This window comes from Colletotrichum destructivum, chromosome 9 (assembly GCF_034447905.1).
Source record: "Colletotrichum destructivum chromosome 9, complete sequence".
NCBI lineage: Eukaryota > Fungi > Ascomycota > Sordariomycetes > Glomerellales > Glomerellaceae > Colletotrichum > Colletotrichum destructivum.
The window spans coordinates 811,342-832,787 of NC_085904.1; the positions used below are offsets into that span (position 1 = coordinate 811,342).

General features: G+C 55.5%; 5 protein-coding genes across 5 annotated transcripts; 4 read left to right on the forward strand and 1 right to left on the reverse strand.

Moving 5' to 3' along the window:
• Nucleotides 1-3,474: 3,474 nt before the first annotated feature.
• Nucleotides 3,475-5,910, forward strand: CDEST_13358 (Putative cytochrome b5-like heme/steroid binding domain, acyl-CoA dehydrogenase). The gene is made up of 4 exons (XM_062929514.1): nt 3,475-4,597; nt 4,712-4,988; nt 5,079-5,187; nt 5,268-5,910. Exons 1-4 carry the CDS (start codon nt 3,779-3,781, stop codon nt 5,602-5,604), a joined length of 1,542 nt encoding a protein of 513 aa, XP_062785565.1. The 5' UTR covers nt 3,475-3,778; the 3' UTR covers nt 5,605-5,910.
• Nucleotides 5,911-6,159: 249 nt separating this feature from the next.
• Nucleotides 6,160-8,992, reverse strand: CDEST_13359 (Putative Zinc finger, CCHC-type). Its single transcript, XM_062929515.1, has 9 exons — nt 8,841-8,992; nt 8,327-8,432; nt 7,667-7,686; nt 7,575-7,609; nt 7,509-7,522; nt 7,436-7,450; nt 7,246-7,382; nt 7,030-7,192; nt 6,160-6,972 (listed from the first exon to the last, which is right to left on the reverse strand). Exons 2-9 carry the CDS (start codon nt 8,379-8,381, stop codon nt 6,824-6,826), a joined length of 588 nt encoding a protein of 195 aa, XP_062785566.1. The 5' UTR covers nt 8,382-8,432; nt 8,841-8,992; the 3' UTR covers nt 6,160-6,823.
• Nucleotides 8,993-12,974: 3,982 nt separating this feature from the next.
• On the forward strand, nt 12,975-15,363 carry CDEST_13360 (Putative DNA endonuclease activator Ctp1, DNA endonuclease RBBP8). Its single transcript, XM_062929516.1, has 2 exons — nt 12,975-13,136; nt 13,193-15,363. Exons 1-2 carry the CDS (start codon nt 13,049-13,051, stop codon nt 15,256-15,258), a joined length of 2,154 nt encoding a protein of 717 aa, XP_062785567.1. The 5' UTR covers nt 12,975-13,048; the 3' UTR covers nt 15,259-15,363.
• Nucleotides 15,364-16,206: 843 nt separating this feature from the next.
• On the forward strand, nt 16,207-20,331 carry CDEST_13361 (Putative ubiquitin specific protease, papain-like cysteine peptidase superfamily). The gene is made up of 5 exons (XM_062929517.1): nt 16,207-17,273; nt 17,319-18,254; nt 18,304-18,410; nt 18,467-18,629; nt 18,679-20,331. Exons 1-5 carry the CDS (start codon nt 16,644-16,646, stop codon nt 19,708-19,710), a joined length of 2,868 nt encoding a protein of 955 aa, XP_062785568.1. The 5' UTR covers nt 16,207-16,643; the 3' UTR covers nt 19,711-20,331.
• Nucleotides 20,332-20,415: 84 nt separating this feature from the next.
• On the forward strand, nt 20,416-21,443 carry CDEST_13362 (uncharacterized protein). Its single transcript, XM_062929518.1, has 2 exons — nt 20,416-20,713; nt 20,952-21,443. Exons 1-2 carry the CDS (start codon nt 20,576-20,578, stop codon nt 21,192-21,194), a joined length of 381 nt encoding a protein of 126 aa, XP_062785569.1. The 5' UTR covers nt 20,416-20,575; the 3' UTR covers nt 21,195-21,443.
• The last annotated feature ends 3 nt before the right edge of the window (nt 21,444-21,446 follow it).

Sequence of the window (21,446 nt, forward strand, 5' to 3'; positions counted from 1 at the left end):
CTTGCGCTCATTCTCACTCGTCCACTCACCCTCAACCTCGCTCTCACACACTGTCTCTGTTTCTCCGTCTCTTTTCAGATGGAGTTGGGTTGCAGAAGCTGTTCGGACGCAGCGATGACCAGTCACACCCGTCACCCTTCCCATTCCGACGTGTCGTCTCGGCACCCATCACTCTCGCCAACAGGGCTCGCTGGAATCAGGGGCATGGACCGCTGGGCGAAAGTCGGGTGATGGGTGATGTTGTGCTCTAGTACGTGCGGTTGGGCTGGTCGTGGGTGGGATGGAACGTAGCGGCTCGCATCTGGTCTGCAGCTATCACACTCCTTTTCTTCTTCTTTTCTTTCCCCTCGGGACGTTTAAGTGCTTGCTGCTTGACGACTCTTTTTCCTCTTTGTCCTTTCTTTTTTTTCCACTTTTTTTTTTCTTTTCTTTTTTTCATGGAGAGGGAATGGGAGGGGCATCGAAGCAAGTTGTGTTTGGTGTTGGTGTTTCGCAACGTGAATAAGAGACGAGGGGAGTAAGGACAGGAAGGTAGAGAAGAAGAGAGCGTCGAAAAGACTTACAATGCAATACGCGAGCGGACGGGGGGGATTGCGCGCGCGCTAAGCCTCGATATCATCCGGGAAAAACGAGTGGAAGGGATTGATCGAATAGGCCCGAGAGAGAGATAGAGAGAAAGGTGGAGGGGAAAGGGGAGAGAAATGGAGCTGGGATGGAAGACGAAGGATGAGGATGAACGGACGACAGACGACGACGACGTCCAGGTAGGACAGAAGTCCGGCTGGTTAAGGCGGTTGTTGGCGTTGTTGTTTGGTAAGATTGGGTTCAGTGAATTGCTGCTGAAGCTCTCGCCGCTCTGGGAGATTTTTTTTTTTTCTTCTTTCTCTTCTGGGCGGGCAGAGAAAAAGCGGGTGTCAGGGTCCTGGTCTTCGGTTTTCGGGGTCAGGTCTCAAGATGCGCAAGCCAAGGCACCACCAACAGACCAAGAGGGAAAAGAGGGAGAGGGATAAAAGAGCGGAATCGGGATAGTGAAAGATGTGCCGCGACGGTGACGGTGACGGTGCGGTGGACAGTGGAATTACTAGGTTGGTGGAATTGGTGGGGCCGGGACAATGCAAGAATTGCGACTTGCGACCTGATGTGTGTGAATAGGTGACAGCGACAGCGACAGCGACGACAGCAATGGCGACAGCGTGTGGGATGATGGGCACCCAAGGACTCAAGGAGGGGAGGGGGGAGGAGGAGAGGGGAGGGAGGGGCAGTCACAGTGAGTTGTTGGGCCGGTGACACTTCACTGTTTTCTTCTCCACCGTCGGCGTCATCCCTCCACCTTTTCCATTCTCTATCCGACTCTGCTCCTCTCCGCTCCTTTTCAAGCTCTTCCCTACCACTTCCGCCCTCCCAGCCGGAGAGAGAGAAGGGAGAGAGAGAGAGTGTGTGTGTGTGCGTGTGTTGCAGTCCTCCGGTCGTCGACACAGCGCCCGCCATGCCCACCCTGTCACGATGTCGCCGACTGACTCGATGGAACGTAACGACGGTCTGACGAAAAGGGGTCTGAAACTGCATTTCAGAGGAGCCGACGATACCCTCAACCTTTCGCCCTTCACCTTCCGCCTTGCACTCTCCAGCCGCTGTATCCCTTTACAAAATGCGCAATGCCCCACGCTGCACCCCCCTGTGTTCGTTGGTGTACGGATACGGACACAGATACCTTTCCGTGTGGTCCGCAAGCCAATCCAATTGGGTCTTCTTGCCGACCGACGCGACAAGGGAATGGATGCCCACGGTCACGCTGTCTTGCCGATCATGGCCGCCACATCCACACGCACCTTTGCAGCTTTGCCTTCAAAGTCCCTGTCAGAGCCTCATGCCCGCGGTGACGAAGCCTTGCCGATTCTCGCCCCCCCCTGGTCCTCATGATCCTGGCCGCGTCAGGCACTGCAACTGACCTGTCCCCCTTCCTCGAAGGCCTCTGATAACCAGCCAACTATCGTGATAACCCTCGTTTTCGTCCCCCTCGACATAGCGAGCCGGTCACCCACCGACAGTCACATAACCAATGCCCTCATCTGTATTGACCTTCAGCCCCTACAGCTCGATATCCTCATTCCTATTGCCGCCTTCGTCCTGGGACTTCTTGTTCCAAGCAGCCAAGCCCAATTCCTACAAGGCCACGCTTCAGACTTGAGCTCTGGCGGCGATTAATTTAGGCAGTCTCTTCCGCATCGAGATGATTCCCTGGTCTGATCATGTTCGTCTTCGAGCCCCTGCGAGGCAGACGCAAAACTTGCACTCATCGTTGCGATGTCTCTTCTAACGACGCAGCGGCATGTATTCATTCTCTGCAGCTTATATTCCTTCAGGGAGCAGTTAGCAGAGAGGTGAGCTGTCCACGCAGGCTCTCTCAGCTTGGGGCATTGTGATAAGGTCCGTGGGCCTATGTCCTCTTATCTTGAGATGTAGCACACGCAGGCAACTTACAGATACTCACTGCAACAAAACGCCTAAGCCAACAATCTGCCTTTCTCCTACTCTGGTCCACGGCTCACGCGTTGTAGTGATGATGGCCATCTCTATGGACCTCTGCGCATGATCGGGATGCGACTTTTACAAACCGGCACGGACGGAAGTGCTGGGATAGGGATGGGACGGGAAGGAATTGGCTCGGTGGAGGCGGTTTCGGTTGATGCATGCTGTTGGGTATCCAGCCCCTGCCGGCCCAAATCAGGAGAGATAATAACGCCGTCTCCCCACGACAGTCCGATATTGGTGACGGTGTCCCAATTCAATGTTGACCCAGATCCTACTGGTTGCCGTCTGATCGGTGCTGAGCCACCTACCCCCGGGTCCGGGGCACTCAGGCGAGCCATGCACGTGGAGAAGAGACGCGGCAGCCGAATGGGGCAAAACGACGCCGGCTCCGAAGGCAGGCGACCGACCTCCAGCCTCCGGAATGGATGCAACTCTGCTCCGGTGCGGTACGGTACGGGGAGAAGCGCCCCTCTGCGGGGTAAAAGCTTCCCATGTGGGGAGCATTCGACAGGGGGGTCCCATCGAGGCTCGCAGCTTTTCAGACGTCGCAAAGAAGCGATCAAGCACTCTGACAGAGCTTCCCGCCCTCGGCCGTCGTGTCTTTGCATATCATTATACTTCGTCGTGGGTGCCAAGTCATTTGCGTCATTCGGATACAGGATTCTTGTTAAAAAAAAAAAAAAAAAAAAAAAAAAACACCCCTCTCTGACCTGGACCTCAGTGGCATGCCTTTTCTGCTATGTAGTTTACTAACCTAGCTTCTGATCTGGCAAGCCCCCCCGGCTAGCCTTCAATGTCATTCCCCCGGGCCCCGGGACGCCATCTCGTTCCCCCAGCTTCCCTCTGCCCAATCACGTCTCCTCCGAATCTCAGCACGCCCCCTTCCGGAATGGTCTTCCACACTCTCCATCCACATAAGCCGAGGCTCGCGGCACAACTTCCAGACATGGCTGGCCGCCGCCCGTGCGCCCCCAGACCGACGTCAACCGATACACGTCGTTTCTCCTCCTCCTCATCCTATCGACTCAGTTGACCGCATTTGCCAGCTCTACGAACTTCCATCCTCCTGATTCCTCGACGTCCGAGAAGCTCGACTCCCTTCTCACCCTCCTACCACTGCCACTGTTTGCGACTCCAGCCCAGCTCCAAAACGCCCGCACACAGCCGTCTGTTCTTGTTCCAACCCAAACAAAGGACACACATACAAACACACAAGACACAGCGCTCTACAGCTCTCTCGCCCACCATGGCCGCAAAGACCTTCACCCGCGACGAGGTCGCCAAGAACAACACCGAGGACTCCCTCTGGTGCATCATCGACTCCAAGGTCTACGACCTCACGGACTTCGTCGACGGCCACCCGGGCGGCGAGGCCGTCCTGCGCCAGGTCGCCGGCCGCGACGCCACCGCCGATTTCTACAACCTCCACCGCCACGAGGTCCTGACAAAGTACGACAAGACCCTCGTCATCGGCACCGTCGCCGGCGAGACGCCCCAGGTCGCCAACCCCGGCCCCGGCGAGCTGTCCGCCGTTCCCTACGCCGAGCCCACCTGGCTCACGCCCCAGTTCAAGTCCCCCTACTTCAACGACTCCCACCGCGCCCTGCAGCGCGCCATTCGCGACTTCACTGACCGCGAGATCACCCCTGTCGCCCTCGAGTGCGAGGAGAAGGGCGAGCACATCCCCCAGGACCTCATCGACAAGATGTCCAAGGCCGGCGTCCTGCACATGCGCCTCGGCCCGGGCAAGCACCTGCACGGCGTCGACCTGCTCAACGGCGCCGTCAAGGGCGAAGAGTTTGACTACTTCCACGACATGATCCTCAGCCAGGAGATGGCCCGCACCAACTGCCGTGGTTTCCAGGACGGCATGCTGGCCGGCATGACCATCGGCCTGCCCGTCGTCCTCAACTTTGCCAACTCAGAGTCCCTGAGGAAGCGCATCGCCGACGAGGTTTTTAGCGGCCGGAAGAAGATTTGCCTGGCCATCACCGAGGCCTTTGCCGGAAGTGACGTTGCGGGCCTGAGGACGACGGCTACAAAGACGCCCGATGGCAAGCACTACGTAAGCCCTTTTCCCGTCGCCACCATCACCATCGCAACCATCATGACCACCCAGCCCTACCTTATAGAAAGCTATACAATGATTTGAATAATACTAACATAATACGTTATATAGATCGTCCAAGGAACTAAGAAATGGATAACGAACGGAACGTTCTCAGATTTTTTCGTCACCGGCGTCAAGACGGACAAGGGGCTCAGCGTCCTCCTTATCGAGCGCGGCGAAGGCGTCGAAACCAAGGCCATCAAGACGTCATACTCGCCCGCCGCCGGCACGACCTACATCACCTTTGACAACGTCAAGGTTCCCGTCGAGAACCTTTTGGGCCAGGAGAACAAGGGAATCCACGTCATTCTTAGCAATTTCAACCACGAGCGGTGGACCATGGCTTGTAAGTCACAGGCGAGAGAGAGAGAGAGAGAGACAGAGAGAGAACACTGAAGGGGGAGACCATGTTTGGAGCTGACCATGATGATAATAGGCGCCACGATCCGTCAGTGTAGGACCATTGTCGAGGAGTGCCTCCTCTGGGCGAACCAGCGCCTCGTCTTTGGCAAGAAACTCATCGACCAGCCCGTCATCCGCCTCAAGTAACCAAACCCTCCCCCCATGTCCGGATCCCCGGCTTGACGCACAGCCAGCTAAGCTAACCTCTCCTGCCCACCAACAGGCTCGCCAAGATGATCGCCCTCACCGAGTCCCACCAGTCCTGGCTCGAGACCGTCACCTACCAAATGAACCAGATGCCCTACAAGGAGCAGGCCAAGCACCTCGGCGGGCCCATCGGCCTGCTCAAGATGAGCGCCACCCGCGCCGCCCACGAGATCGCCGACGAGGCCGTCCAGATCTGGGGAGGGCGCGGCCTCACCCGGACCGGCATGGGCCGCGTCATCGAGATGTTCAACCGCACCTACAAGTTCGATGCCATCCTTGGCGGTGCCGAGGAGGTCCTCGGCGACCTGGGCGTTAGGCAGGCCATGAAGTTCATGCCCAAATCGCGGTTGTAAGTCGCCGCCGCCGCCGCCACCTCCTCGTTCTCTATCACCACGATCACCACTTTTACAGCGCGGGGGGAGGGCCGACAGAGGTGGGTTCGGGATTGTAATGTATCAACTATCATGTTCGGGAACATCACGGCAACCACGTAGTAGAGTAGAGCGGAACCAACAAAGTTAAACCAAAAGATCGGATGAGACTTACCACCCCCCTTCTCCTTTTCTCCTTTTTGACTTTGTGGACAGGCCCCCTTTTCAAGGCTTTTCCATAGTTCCGTAAACATGTTCGGATTAGAGATGCCTGCGAAAATCAGACAAAGCGTGGGTTTTCGCATCAGCCATCCGGTGTTGCTTTTCCATTCTAGGGGCCAGGCGAAAAGTTAACCCAACTAAGCCTCATGAGTTCCGAAGCTCGGCCCAGCAAGCAAAACCGAATTCCCGGCGCAAATAGGATAATCTCAGTCAGTTGCTTCCCCCCGGCGATGGAAGGGCAGGCTTTATCGAGTTTCAGAAATACCGAGGTGGGACGCAGTATTGGACCAGCACGTAAGGCATCAAAGTCTCTCTTTAGTAGAGTCCGTCGCTACGGACAAACGCCGTCACAGCACACACAAATGAAGGCAACCAAGTGAGACGCAAACGTTCCATTCCCTGCCCTGAACGACAGCTATGACCGCCTCGAACGGCCCACACTGTCCAGGTCGTGTTGAGAGCCCTTTTCCCAGCTGCTCAACCGGAGCGACCAGTATATCTATCAGAGTCGAAAGCTATCCGGCCCGAGGAGGCCCCTCCCACTCTGCTCTTCTCTCTCTCATTCATAAACCGGAGAGAAGGTCAGCGCAAGCTTGTTTCCCCCAATTGCTTTGCTGCCATCGTCATCCAAACGATCCGACCAACCCCGCATTTTGCCGAGGTTGACGACCAAATGCGAAAGGTGTATCTTTGGTGCGTTAAGAAAAAGCCGTGATTCATATGCCGTTGTCCGTGTAAAACTTTTCCGCGGGCCGAGTCCCAGAGTTGTTTGCCGTAAGAACATGAGCGCAAGGAAGAAAGACTGGGAAAAAAGGAGAAGAAAAAAAAGAAAAAGGAAATGTACAAATCATCCGCAATGCCAAGTCGATCGCATAAGTGAGCCATAGCCATGGTGGCCTCGAAGCCGTCAAACTGTCTCGAAACCGAAACTGCCATTACCTGGCAGAACACTCATCACCGATAAGCCATTGTAGAGACTTTAGTTGTTGGGGCACTGGGACTGAACGTGGCCGGGCTGCTGGCACTTGTAGCAGATCTTCTCGCCACCGGAAGACTCCTTAGGGCAATCGCGGGAGAAGTGGCCGTTCTCGCCGCAGTTGTAGCACTTGGAGCCGTTGGTGCAGTCGCCTGGAAATATGTTAGGGAGGCAAGATTCTTCAGGTCGCGGGCTTGGCTAAAACTCACGAGACATGTGGCCGTAGCCACCGCAAGAGTAGCAGGTCTTCTGGCTGGCACCGCCGTAGCCACCGGCACCGCCGCCGTAGCCACCAGCACCGCCGCCGAAGCCGCCGCCGTAGCCGCCGCCAGACTTGGGGCAGTTGCGGGCAATGTGACCGACCTCACCGCACTATTGACAAGTCAGCATTGTTCAAATTCGGGGTCGAGTTGGCATCAACTGACCTTGTAGCACTCGGAGCTGGAGGGGCCGGCACCACCACCGACGTTGCCTCCCTGGGGGCAGTCACGGCTGATGTGGCCAGCCTGGCCGCAGCGGTAGCAGGACTTGGTGTCCTTGGGGCCCTCGGGGCAGTCACGGCCTTGATGAAAGTCAGTAAATGAGTGGATGTCTCTGGTCCGAACGTAAACTTACTCATGTGACCCTCGTCTTGGAGCAGACATATGTCAGCAACCTCCTTGTCATCAGGACAAGCATAAAAACTCACTGCCACAGTTGTAGCTATAGCATGTCAGTATACATCAAGAAGATAGGCCGGTGAGAGTCAACGTACCACTTGGCGGCGCCACGGTTAGGGCACTCGCGAGCCTACCATTTTGTTAGTGCGTTGAACGCCGAATACGGTCATTCTGTCCTGTGTCATACCTGGTGACCAGCAGTACCGCCTAAATTTCTCTGGTCAGACTCTTGCGCTCATTCAAGGGTGGTGATATGGTGATATGGTGGGGAGTGTGGGATTAAGGTGTCGCTGGCACACCGGCTCAGAGTCAGCAAGACATCGCAGTAGGGTCTACATGCGGGCTCTTGAATAGTCTTGAGAGTCTGCCACAGAGGTGATGCGAGGGTGCCGAGCTGTCAAGTGACATATTCCCATTCAAGCGGCGCTGAGGTGCTCCATCTATCCAACCCTAATACCCCAGGTGAGGCAGGCTTCAAGACAAACACCTCGGCAACCACTGAGCAGTAGAACCCAAGGCTGGCTGGGTTGAGATGCAAGGCCTCCAATTGGGGCAGATGCGTATGGACACTGGAATACAAGTCGCAAAGACCAGTTGCACAAGAAGCTGCCACCAATAACAGATTGACTTGGCTCATCGTGGAAGCGGTGAGAATTCGGTGAACCAATGACAACCAGACGTCTTGACGAGATCCATTGTCATTTGTTACCGAATGCCGAAGCCACCCACAAGAAATGAAAGTGAAAAAAATCACACAATTCCAGCAGGGCCCCCAGTGGTGGCGAGCAAAGGCAATGGATGGGGTAGTGGCGAAAAGAAGAAAAATTGCAGCATCGAGATAACTCACAGGTGAAGCAAGTGCGAGCCTGGGGAGGAGCGCCGGCGGATCCCTGGAAGTCCATTGCGATTGATGTTGGTTGGTGATGCGGAGACGTAAAGGTGTTGGTTCTTGTCTAGTAAATGATGTGTTAGAGGCACGGCGGATTGATGGAGTGATGATGAAGATGTCGTGAGAAGATTGAGCCAAGCTTCCGTGTGTGAAAGAGGGAGATCTGGGAGGTGAAAGGAAGTGGTTTGTCGCGATCGATGTAAATGAGGTGGGGAGGGGCAAGTCGAAGTGGCATGTGTGCGCGCGCCATGTGGGGAAGTTGGAGATGGAGGGGGTGCGTGTGTGCGCCGCGCCGTCTTCGCCAGATACACTAGGTACACAGGAGGCAAATGGGTAGGCGCCCTGCCATGTGTGCGCGCGCGTGCCGATTCCAAAGGCGATTCGAGAGGTCTTGATGATGGCCAAGCAGCCGTATCATCGCGTATTCAGACCGCGGACGCAAAATACAGCAGAAGCAGACTTTGGTACTTACGAATGAAGGGCGACTATCGAGCTGGAAGAAATCTCTGCTCGAAAAGGAGGGGGTTTGGAAGTTTTGCAAGGTTTGTGATGGTGGTGGTTTATGTTGTGGGAGAGAAGGGGAGGAGACCGGTGGTTGCGGCAGGGAGTGGGCAAGGTTAAAAAAGAAAAGGCAGTCAATTTGGAAGACAGACCGCCTTGTGGAGCCCAAGAAAATCTGGTAGACGGACAGGCGCGGAGCACCAATCAACGAGGCAAGAGCTTTCCCGTAGGGGAAGAGGCGAGCTAACCTAACCTACCTACCTCACTTTCCCGGATCCCTTACCTTTGGCCGAAGTAGGCAGGCAACTAACTAACGGACTGTGTGAAAAAAATGTTGGAGGTGAGAGTGTGTGACTGAGTCTTCAGCTTCAGCCTCCCTTCGCATGTACCCTTACTTCGTCCTGACCACCGCCAACGGCCTGTTGATATGACATTTCGATGATGCTGTTGATAGTGTCGTTGCCGGCTGACGCCCCGTACGCATTGCTGGCTCACGTCGCTTCGAGAGGACGCGCCCCTCCATGTCGCCACTCGACATGATCGATCATCGGTCACTGTACCATAGAGCCTGTTCTTTCCTCCGCTCCGTCTGTGGCTAGCCTGGACTGGCCAGACTGCCTGCTGCTACACCTGCGTTGGGCCGGGCTGCGTCGCCCGAGGGTGCGCCTCCAGCGCCTTACAATAGCCGAAGATGAGACTGTGCTTCCGCTTCATCTACACCGGCACGGTACAGTGCACATCATCTGTTCGGGACCTAGGCCGGAAGAAAGAGAAAAAGAAAGAGAAAGAGAGAGAGAGAAGCCAGCTACTGCCAGTGATATGCCTGAATAATTTAACGCATTGTCGGAAAGCAACGCGGGCTTCCCAAAGGGGCATTTTCCCAAGCTGTTACGTATGTTTCCCGGTGGAATGGGTGTCCACGGCAAGAAGAAGGTTCCTAAAGTTCGGGTGACGAGGCACAGTCTGGACTTTCACTGCTTCCAAGCACAAAAACAAAACCCAGCATTTCCGTCAATGATGGATGGGACGGGACACAACTCAGAGTTGTGAACGGAGAAGAAGAAGAGGGTCGGGCCCATGCGCTTCTCAGACACCAGGGACGCGAACTCAAAGGCAGGCGACTCGCAAATTCAAATCTCAGCGTCTGCTGGGCGGTACCCAGACATTACGTTGCTGTGTTGCATGCTGAGGTGGTCGGTCCCGGTCTCCCACTGTCTTTGGCTCTTCTTGCCCCTCCATTTTCCCGACTCGGTTTTTTTTTCTGCCATGGGGAATATAAAAAATACCCAGCTCATCAGAAAATTCAGCATGTAAAAAAAAAAGCTGATAGGTGGGGTACCCCCTGTGCAAGATTCTAAAAATCGCCGACAGGACAGGCAAATGGCAGGCCAGGCCCGGCCTCTGCACCGTGGGAAGTGATGCTCCAAAACTCGCTAAGCCGCTTCCATCCCTGGCGAGCGTGTGAGGGGCACTCAGGACAGAACAGGACAGGACAGGGAGAGATGCAAGGGACGGGAGCACAGTGGCGCACGAAATCATGGATTTTCGACCCCTCCTTTCAGTTGCTCTCGCATTCACGCCCGACGCTCCTAGTCAAAAGTGGACTGATAAATCCGTCTCACAAGCCTCCTTCACTGCTGCAGCATATCCCACCCCCCCCTCATGCAATGGAAAATCTCTGCCCGGAAGCAACGCTGACTCACACTGTGCTATCGTGTTCATGTCTGAGTGTGTGTGTGCGTAGGACGAGGTAATGGCTCTCCCGCGTATTGTTTGGCCCGATTGTCTCGGCTGCACACACCTCAGCTTGATGCCCCGCGATCCTCGACTGCCGGTCGACGATGGTGCGTCAGTGGGATGACACACGCCTCCTTGTGATCCTCCCTTTATACTAGGCGGGAGCCAAGTCGAGGAAGCTTCGTGTTTTGCTCCTTATCGTCCGAGGCGGAACATCCAGACTCAAGGATCCTCCGAGATAGAAAGGTTTTGCCGCGTCAGTCATATCTTTAGGAAGAAAAACTATCACTTGCTCGCCAATGCCACTAGCTACCTGCTGAGAGCCCTATTGGCCTGGCGGCCATGGAGAGGCACCCTTACAGGTCACATCGAAATAGGTTTGAACCGAACCGAGGCTTGGACCGCCTCCTCCAGATCGACAGCGTCCTCCCCTCATCAAACCCCATGAAAGCCTTCACCGTCGGCTCCGTATTTCCAACCTCCTTCCAGCCTGCAAGCGAATCTGCGATGTTTCACTGGAGGAAATAACGCACGAATTTCCAAAGAGCTCCGAACGCCCAGTGAGCCACGCCATCCAAACGAACTCCGACCGAGGATTGGTTCGTTGCACCGAGATGCTGCTCCGGTTCGGAGAGATCTGCCGCGCACAATCTCGGCCAGTCTTCCCTTTCAGGTTGGTGGTAACCTTTCCGCCCGAACCTGTTAATAAGTCGACCGGATGAACCCCGTCACCCACCTCGACCGATGAACACCCCACGTACTGGATGCCAGCAAATTTTCGTGGCGTTTGCACACCTGTCCGGAATTTTGTCCTGGTCTAAGCTGGCTTCTGTTCACAAATGCGCAGCTCTTGCTGCACCAAAGCCGTTGGTCGACGGCCATGTTCAGGTTCCATCGAATCTTCCTTCGCTTGATTAGCGTTTACGCAACAGGCGTGCAAGGGCAGGACGCACCGTGCCGCCAACCCCATGTCTTGTTTACATAGTAGGCTGCAAGCTAAATAGATATCGTTGATCCTGTGAATCTCCAACGCTGGCTCATAGGATAGCTCATGAATATTTTGAGTTATGCTTTATCCAAGGAACGCAGGTGTGTCGCCAGGAGCACCTGAAGCGATGATGCCCACGAGCCCATGACCTGCCTGAACGAGCTGCCAATGGGGACGTAGGGATAACATGACGGTCTCATTGCATCTCTGCAAAAGACAAGACAGGCACCGTCCTCTTCGAATGCGACCCTAGTGGAGAACATGCCGGATCACTGGCCTCTTCGAGGCCGCACCTGCGACCCAAGACGCTAGGACGGCATGTAACCACAATCCGCCTCAGTCATATGCAGGAGCCGACAGGCTGTGGATGAAGACCAACAACATGAGCATTATCCGACATACGCCCCCTGGAAGTCTCAGCACCATGCAATCTCCAGGCGAAGACGTGGCATCGAGAAGCCGAAAACATTGGTCGACGGCTTCCATCTAGGAACGGACTGGGGCATGCCATCATCCCGCAGACCGTCCTGTTGGCGGTGCCATGTTCGAAAGGCTAACCGGCTTGGACAGGAATCGACGCTTGCCTTGTGCAGAGTCCTTCTCAAAGCTTGGCTAGCGTTCGATCCGCTGGATTGGACAGATGTAATGCTTTCGTGACTTGGTGTAGGCGCCGGGAGGATCATTGTCATTCTAAATGAGACATGAAGTGTCGCTATGGACAGACAGCACAGAAACAAGAGGGCCGACAAACGGAACCCATGTCGCACTTTCTCCCGCGACGATCAATCACCAGGATTGGCGACCGTTAAAGACCTGCCAGGCTGTAGGACCGCAGTCCGTGGAGACTTCGGGGGGGGCATGACTCCCCATCAGCTTCGACCCCGACGTTTTGTCGGAATAGCCGTGATGCGTAGGTCCACTGTCAATCGTATGCCAGTTCAACCGTACCAATTGAAGTCGAAGTTATGTTGCAATGAGCTATTGATTACAGTGCCCCGCCGAAGGTCGACTTGAATTGGTATCTAGCTGCGGAAGTGGCTCCGATGCGGTGTACGACGAATGGGAAAGTGTGGAGAGAGAGTCGCAGCCTCGGGCGTTTAATCCATCCCGAGACCTCTATTCATTGCGACCCCAGTCAGTGAATGACAATATTTCCAGAGTTTAACCGCAATAGTTCCAGAGGGAATAATATAATGAGTAAAGTCGTTTAGAGCCGGTTCGACCAGAGTCCACTGTTGGTGAGTGACAGCAAATGTGCTTGTTGCTTGCCAGGTGTGGCTGGTGAAGGAAGACTGCTGACATATTTACAATGTGGCGCATGCACCCGAGCTCTAGGCAACACGTGCAGGGAAGACGCGTCTTTGCTTTGACGCAACGCACGAAGCCCCTCGCCCTATGATTACCATAGTACATCAGCCTCACATGCATCATTGACAACGCTCTTGTCAGTCATCATGGAGAGCTGGTCGCCGGAAAGCCGGACAGCGGTTCAGAATGCTTTCAATGCCTTACGTGAAACCATCAGCAAAGAAGCCCAGAACGGTACGTGCAACAACGCGCCCTGACGTAATGGCCCGCGATACTAGCTCAAGGAACAGAGGTCGAGCAGCGGTTGAAAGAGGACAACCGATCACGCGCACTGCTTACCGATGAGCTCGAAATACTAAGGTCTCGCTCCGCCGAGGTTGACCGTTTGGAGGAGGAGAATCGAAAGCTCCGGACGAAGTTGCTGCAATTCCACCAACAGACCCGGTCCGCCGAGTCGCCCTACGGCTCTCGTTCGGAGTATGTCTCCCATGATAGAGGCACCATCACAGATTCTACGTCAGCTGTGAATTCCGAGAAAGACGAAGAATTGGAGCAGGTCTTGCGCGAGAGTCAAAAGCTTCGTCGGAAATACAATGCGCTGGATCGCAATTTCAAGATCCTCAAGGTAGAGTTCAAAAAAAGGAGAGACGAGAATAAAAAATGGGAAGAGTACGCGACAAGCTTGGAAGCCAAATTAAAGAGCAATGAACAGTATCGAGGGGGGTCAGACAAAGCCACGCGCTTAACAGAAGCATACTTAGAACCCAGTAGACCTGAGGCTGGTCTGGCCTCGAGCTTCGCTTCAGATCCTGGTATAAGACCGACAACGACTTATGATACTACGAAGCTCACCAGAAGGAGTAGTGCCGAGCCCATCGCTGCTGCTTCTGCTGCAAGCGATGACGAGACTCGAGATCTGCCTCTGGAGGACTCGACGGAAGAGGACACGACAGAGAGCAGCAAGGATGCCGATGTTCTCACTCTTCCACCCCTGAGACAACCCCCCAAAACGGATTCCGATATTCGCATCAAACCAGAGCCCTCCTCCGACGGTCCAGTTGTCGTGTCGGAGCGCTTTGTTGGCAAGAGAAAGCATTCGGACGACTCCCCCGCTGAGCAACAAGGGCGACGTCGAATCAAAATTGAGAGCTCGAATCCTTCTGCAGGCCCTGCCACAAGTCAACTTCAACAAGAAAGCATGGACCTCGACGAGGTTGGCCAGAAACTGAGTACGCCGAGGAAGAACAGAACATTGCCCGACACTCTTGCTGCGTCAGGACAGGTGGACACTGGGAGAGCCAGAACGGCGGGTCCTTTGTTTGTCAGACCTGACAATACGGGTACGCCGACGCCGAGAAACGCCGAACCATCAGCTGTTCTGACACCAGTCAACCCTAACGTCCGTCCGGTGCGGCCATACGAGTTGAAGACTTTGGACAAGCCGAACAAGAAAGGACTCGCCCATGGTATAGAAAGCCTGGCCGAGGATGGACTTGCCTATAAGAAAACAGGCCGTGGAGAGCCAGCCGGAGGACTGTTTAGCACACCACAGCCCCCTGGTCGGTTGAAAACGCTATTGAACGTGCCATCTCCGGAGCAGGCTCCTACAATAGTACGATCAGCGCCGCGTCTTCGTGATACGCATAGGGCGGCAGACGATGGCCCTCACTTCCCGGAGCGACGAGAGCTACCGTTTAACAAGGATCGTCGTGAGAGATTGAAGGAAGCCCCTGCTGGTCGGAAAGCGCTCGATGAGAATACGGAAAATGATACTCCACGTGCACTTGGTCGAAACCGTAGCGGGGCTACAACGCCATTGCCCACGGTCAGAGGATCGTTGCGAACCAAACCCATGGCGTCCATGCGCCTCGAGGATTTCAAGGTGAACCCTAAGTTCAACGGCGGTTCAGACTACGCATATTCGGAGGTAGTCAGGGGCAAAGACGACAGGGCTTGCTTACCTGGCTGTGTCGACATGGACTGCTGTGGTAAGCAATTCCGTGCCATGGCACTCGCCCAAAGGAACAACATCGATCGCACCCCGGCGTCGGACGCAAAACTATTCGAAGACTACCTCGGCGACAGAATCACGATAACATTGGGGATGTCCAAGGCGGAAAAAGACGAGCTGTGGATCGAGGCCAAGACGTGGCAGCTTGCCAACGAACTAGGCAAGCATCGTCACCGGTATGCCCGAAGGCCTTCTCCTCCAGGGTTTTGGAACGCGGATTTCCCTACCACGCAAGAGGTAGAAGACGAGAGGTCTGAGGCCGAGAAAAGGGAAAGGCAGTTGATTCAGGAGAGGTATCGGGAGGCGGTTAGAGGTGGAGGGCGGTGGATGTTCAGGGACGAATGAAGCGGCGTGCTTGATGCTCGATTTTTTTTAAATAACCTGCATCGTGGCGTATCTTCGTCTCGTCAGCTGGGACTGGTGGCTTATGGTGGTTTTTGTTTTTTTTTTGATACTTTTTCGATAGCGTGGCTCCAAGGCCCAGACGGTATATCTTATATCAGATCGAATGGCGCAGCGTTTCTTTCCCTCACAATGCAGTAGTTCCCCAGTGATCTTCCTGCTGTAACTGATCTCATGATGACCAGGCAGCATCAGCTACTCGACGCCGAATGATGAAGTATCCACGATAGATGGACAAGCCCTATGGATGGTTGCTCGGAGAAGTTATAAAAAGGCAGAGGACAAGGATGAATGGGACGGTGCAGGTGAAACTCCAAACGCCATTGTGTCTTTTCTTAAGATTTCTTAATGACGTTGTTTCAGCCTCTCGGCCACCATGTGTTCCCTGCCACTTGTCGAAGAAAGATAGAGGCATACAATTTAGTGCGGAAACTTTGTTTGTTTACAAGCTTAGCGTCTTACAGCGATGGTGACGAAGACGGACGCTGTGAGACGGAATGTCCTAGGGTTTCTAGGGCTGGTGAATCCGATTCAATATACACTTTCCGAGGGCTTGATTCATACCAGATGAGGGAGAGTCAAGTGAGCACTACCACACCAGCAACCACACCAGCCACACCTACCAAAAGCGAATTCGTAAGCGGATCAAAGATCAAAAACTTGACCGAGCTCACCTTGAGAGTGTTCTTGGTGAGCAGGTGTGCTTCTATGTCAGCCAAAGGGTGGGGCCGATCTCGGGCAAACTACGGAAGAGAGACTCTTGGGGGGTAGCCCTGCGGGGACTACCTAACGATCCGTGCGCGAGGCTTTCGGTCCAGCCAGGCAATCGCATTGCGCCAACAAAGCCCGGATCCCGCTGCTTGCTAGCGTCAGTTGGACCTTTCCCGCGCGCGGCTTTAATTTTTTGTCATCTACCTCCATTGGAGGCAACCGCACAGCTTGACACTTGTCGCCCTGCCCCAGTCAACGGCCCTTCACTGTTGCCGTCTTCCTCTTCGCAGCCCGCCCTTTCGCCTCGACGCGGTTCATCACTCCTAACGAGTGTGACGCTTTCGCCCCGGCGGGTATTTGAATCGAGCCTTTTCTTTCTCCCGGTCCCCCGCAAATTCGACGCACTACTTGGCGAGCTTTTTGGAAACCTTTGCCTTCGCGCATCCCACGCGACCAAATAACATAATAATCGAACGCACGACCCGGCCGCCGCTTCCCCTGTCGACGCTCCATCGCAACCGCCCCGGCAACCGCGTCGAAGCCAGTCGAAGATCCAAGGCAGTGATAGTTCCAGCCGTGGACGGTCACTGCAAATACACGAATCCCAAGCCGGCAGGATGAACAATCGTCATCTGCCGGCTGGGCAAGCCATGCCGGGGGTTGGAGGTGCTGGAGGAGTTGATATGGGTGGCGGGCCTGGAGGAGGTAACAGGCGGAGGATGCAGCAGCAACCGACATACGCGCAGTATCAGCAGCAGCAATACCAACAGCAGCACATGCCCATGTATCCGAACTACATGAACCCCTACGCCGCGGCGCCGTACTACCATCAGCTGCCGCATCAATACCAGAACGGCGGCATGCCTTCAGGCTACATGCACTACCAACAACAGCAGCCCTACGTTCGGTCACCACAGGCGATGCCTCAGTATGTTCCCATGGCCGGCGTCAGCGTTCCACAGCCGTACACCCAGCCGCCTCAACCGTCTCCTGCGCTGTCGACGCCCTACCAACCGCCTCCTATGCCCACTGCCATCCCTGTTCAGTCGCCGCCGCCGCCTCCTCCGCCTCAGCCCATTGAGCCGACTCCTGAGCCTTCGGTGGTTGCGCCTTCAGTTGTCGCCTCTTCAGTCGTTTCGTCTTCAGTTGTTACGCCTTTTGCCGAGCCTTTCCATCCTTCAGTACCTGCCGCCCCAGTCCCGCAGAGTCCGGAGCTTCCTAAACAGAACAAGGAATTCCGGGCACCGGTAAGTCTATCTACTCCTTGCTATATCGATCATGTTGCTAAGCAGCCAAAGCTCCCGTGGACGCCACCTGACCAGGCGCCGTTTCCGAGGAGAGCTCCCAAGTCAAGACGGCGAAGAAGATTGATGAGCGCAAACGCTCAAGATCTGACACTGCCCGTGGAACAACATGAAGGCGCGTTGGAGTCCAACGCTTCGGCCAGTCAGTTGCCCGCTGAGGTAAGTGCGACTGAGGTGCACGATGCGACGCCTGGCTCGGCAGTGAAGGCCCAATCCAAGAAGACGGCATTCTGGAACTCGAAGGACACCGACTCAGAGAGCGCCACTCTCCACGCTGATTCCTTGACTTCTGAGACACCTAAGGAGAGTGACAGATCGGCAACCAGTGTGTCAAACGCGGGTAGCCCTAAGGCAAATGCGCCTGCCTCAGACCGTGCCGCACCCCAGACACCCAAGGAAAGCGCGAGACCCACGACAAGCTCCTCCAACGTTTCTGCCTCTCGCCCTGCTGTTCCCATCATCCCGGTTGTTCCCGTTCTTCCCAGAAGTAGCCCCAAGGAGACCAAGCCCGCTAGTATCAGCAAGTCTGTAGAAGAGCCGAAGCAGCCCGCAACCCAGGAGACCAAGTCTGCAGAGGTAGCGGAGACAACAGATGCCACCGGTGCGGAGCAGAAGGCCGGTGACCAACCGGCGGCCCCCGTGAAGGCAGCCCCGAAGACGTGGAGCGGTCTCTTCTCTGCTGCGGCTGCCGCAGCTTCCAAGTCCCAGCCCAGTGCCGATGACCCTGTTGCTCCGGCGGCGACCAACGGAGCGGCCACGAATGGGGATGGTGCGGTCAATGGTGGTGCTTCCAGCTTTTCGGCGGGAAACACAAACTCTCTTGCTGCTGCTATCCAGGACTTCCGCGTCAGCAACCCTGCCAAGGTCCAGTTCATCGAGCCCAGAGGCCTCATCAATACCGGCAACATGTGCTATATGAATTCAGTGGGTACTCTCTATCCATATCGTCAAGCTAAATTGCTAACAAGTGCAGGTTTTGCAAGTTCTCCTGTTCTGTGCACCGTTCTACAACTTCCTGGACCAGGTCAGCAAGAGAGCCGTCCACAAGTTCAAGAGCGATACGCCCGTCATTGACGCCATGTAAGTTTCATTGCCTGTTGCCAAAAAGGTAAGCTTGGTGACTGACTTTCCGCCAGGATCATGTTCATGAGAGAGTTCCGGGTTATCGACGCAACCGATTCAGTCGAGAAACTTCGCCGCAAGCTCAAGAGCGAACAACTGGAGCAATACGGCGAATCGTTCATTCCGGAGTTTGTCTACAAGGCTATTCAGCCCCTCCCAGCGTTTGCGAGCATGAGGGTATGTTGCCCTTTGCTTTTGATCGAGTTCCCGGCTAATGTCTTTGCAGCGCGGTCACCAGCAAGATGCCCAGGAGTTCCTTGGCCTGATTTTGAATGCCATTGACGAAGAGTGCGCCCAGGTCATGTCAGCCGGTGGTCTCGCCAATGGCTCTGCCGAAACGAGGCCGACATCCTCTGCTGCCAGCGCTGTTGAGTCAACTGACGGCGCGGAGGGATGGTTTGAGGTTGGATCCAGACAGCGGGCTGTTGAGACGCGCTCATCTGGGGCCAGCTCGACAACGCCCATCACTCGACTTTTCAGTGGACAGTACCGCTCGGAGCTTCGTCGTCCTGGTGTCAAGGATTCGGTTACCACCGAACCCTTCCAGTCGCTGCAGCTTGACATCGGCGCTCCTTACATTCACAACGTTGTAGATGCCATCAAGGGGTTGACGGTGCCTGAGCGACTGCAAGGCGATGCTGCCCCTATGACAAAGCAGACGCTGATTGAGACGCTTCCCCCCATTCTTATCCTTCATCTCAAGCGCTTCAAGTTCGACACCGAGGGAACCACGAAGATCGGGAAAAAGGTTGGTTACCCGCTCGACTTGCAGCTTCCGGTCGAGGTTCTTTCCAAAAGACGACGCAACGCGCTTGTTGCAGAGGGTGCGCCCATGCCAAAGTACAGACTGATCGGCGTCGTCTACCACCACGGCAAACAAGCCAACGGCGGCCACTACACGGTGGATGTGCGACGGCAAGACGACAGCGAGTGGATCCGGCTTGATGATACGGTCATCCGACGGGTCCGTAGCGAAGATGTAGCTGAGGCCGGTGCCGAGGAGGAGGTCAAGGAGACTGGCCGATCCGGCCCTGCCTCTCGCGACGCATCGGCCAACCGGTTCGGTGCCATGGCCGATGAGGACGAGGGTGACGGTTGGAAGGAGGTCACGACATCTGCTAGGGGCGGTGACAAGAGCGGTGAGAAGAAATGGAGCGCTGTCGCCAACGGCAACGGCCTTGCTCCCAAGGGCAAGCCGGCCAAGGACAACATCAAGGATAACAAGGTCGCGTATCTGCTATTCTACCAGCGCATCTGAGAACCAAGAGGAGATGGGGTCAGAGATCGAAAGAAAATCCCCGTGCTGACGGCGCGTGGGGATGAACGATTAAGAGAGGCGGCGCTTCAACCTCGACAGCTTTACCAACCATACGGAACAACGACAGGATAGTGGTAGAGGGGGTGCCTCTACGATGCCGCGATGTTCCGGTATCTAATTTGACTACACATATTCACGGCGGTGTCGGTTGGAAGGGCTTTTATTTTTCAACATCCCGGCGAGACAGGAACAGAAAAGTTGATCGGAGTCATCTGCAGAATGTCGCGGAGGCTTTCTTATGACTAACTGGTGGTCTGGACAGGTGGTGGTTAACAAACAGGAGAGGAGGGACGCAGGTGAGGTGAGGTGGCATGGTTGGGGTGAATCGGGAGCAAAGGTGTTAGTTGGGTGTGTCTCGGCGATCGGCCACACTTAAGGGAGGGGGAGAAGACTGAGCCGAAAAGCAGGGAGGAGGGGGTGAGCGATGAAGGAATCAATGAAGCCAAACATGGGATGTAGTGTCCCTGTAAAAATAAAACCCCATTGATGATAAACATACCGAGCCCTAGTCGTTGTGGTGCGAGATGCTTAAGGTGCTGGCCATATAGGAATGTGTGAGTGAGTGTGTGTGTAGGCCGATGAACGTCAAAGTGGGGTCAAGATCACTCTTACGCATACGTCCCCCGCACAAAACCACTCAAACGTCCCGAAACGTCCAGACCTCATCGAAGGCTACTCTTATATATCGCGTATCTAGAAGACTTCTCTCACACACATCGAAGAGTCGACAACTCCACAGGCAGATAGAACAAGTAGAGAAAAAACAGCCTACGAAGAAGAGGGAAAAAAGGAAAAGCCGACCAAGATGCCCGCTCCTGCACAGATGCCGCAGTACCTGTACAAAATCGTCCCCGAGGCGCCGCCCTCGCCGCTGCCAGCCGAGTACCCCCTCTCGGACCTCGACCGCAACGACGGCTTCATCCACCTGAGCACTGCCGAGCAGGTGAGTCCGGCGCTCCGTCTGTCCGCTGTGGTTGCAAACAAAACCACCCCTCCCCCCCCTTTCTTTCTCGATCATCTCACTTACTCTCACACTTCCCCTTCGCCACACAACGTCCGGCCCATCTCGTCTCGGGGAGAAAACGCCGCCATCCCCATCCCCATCCTCGATCCCCCGGCACTCCAGAGTCCTAGCCCCTGACACCAAAACTGACAAAATCACGCGCGTCCCCACGCCCCAGGTCCTCGGCACGGCGGACCGCTTCTTCTCCGCCTCCGCCTCCCTCTGGCTCCTCAAGCTCCCTTACGCCGCCCTCGAGGCCCAGATCCGGTGGGACGATCTCCCCTCAGGGGCGGGCTGCTTCCCGCACCTCTACGGTCGCAACTTTGGCGCCGCCGACGTCGAGGACGCTCGCGGCTTCGTCCGGGGCGACGAGGGTCGGGCCTGGAGCGAGGTTCTCGGGGGCGACGCGTGGCTCTCCTGAGGAGAGGAGAGGTCATGTGTCGCCGCCGCCTCTGTCCTCCCTCTCCGAAGGCGGGACCCCCCCCTCCCCGCCGTTCCTTGACAAGAGCATTGCCGCGAAAACGGGGGTTTAAAGCATAGGATGAGGAACTCGACAGGTGGGCCTTGGTTGGGAGGTTAGGATACTGTTCATCCATAGAGGGGGCGAAGGACGCAGACACGCAATGACGGCGTAGGATGGCCGTTAAAGTCAAAAGATGCAATTGCTTGCTAT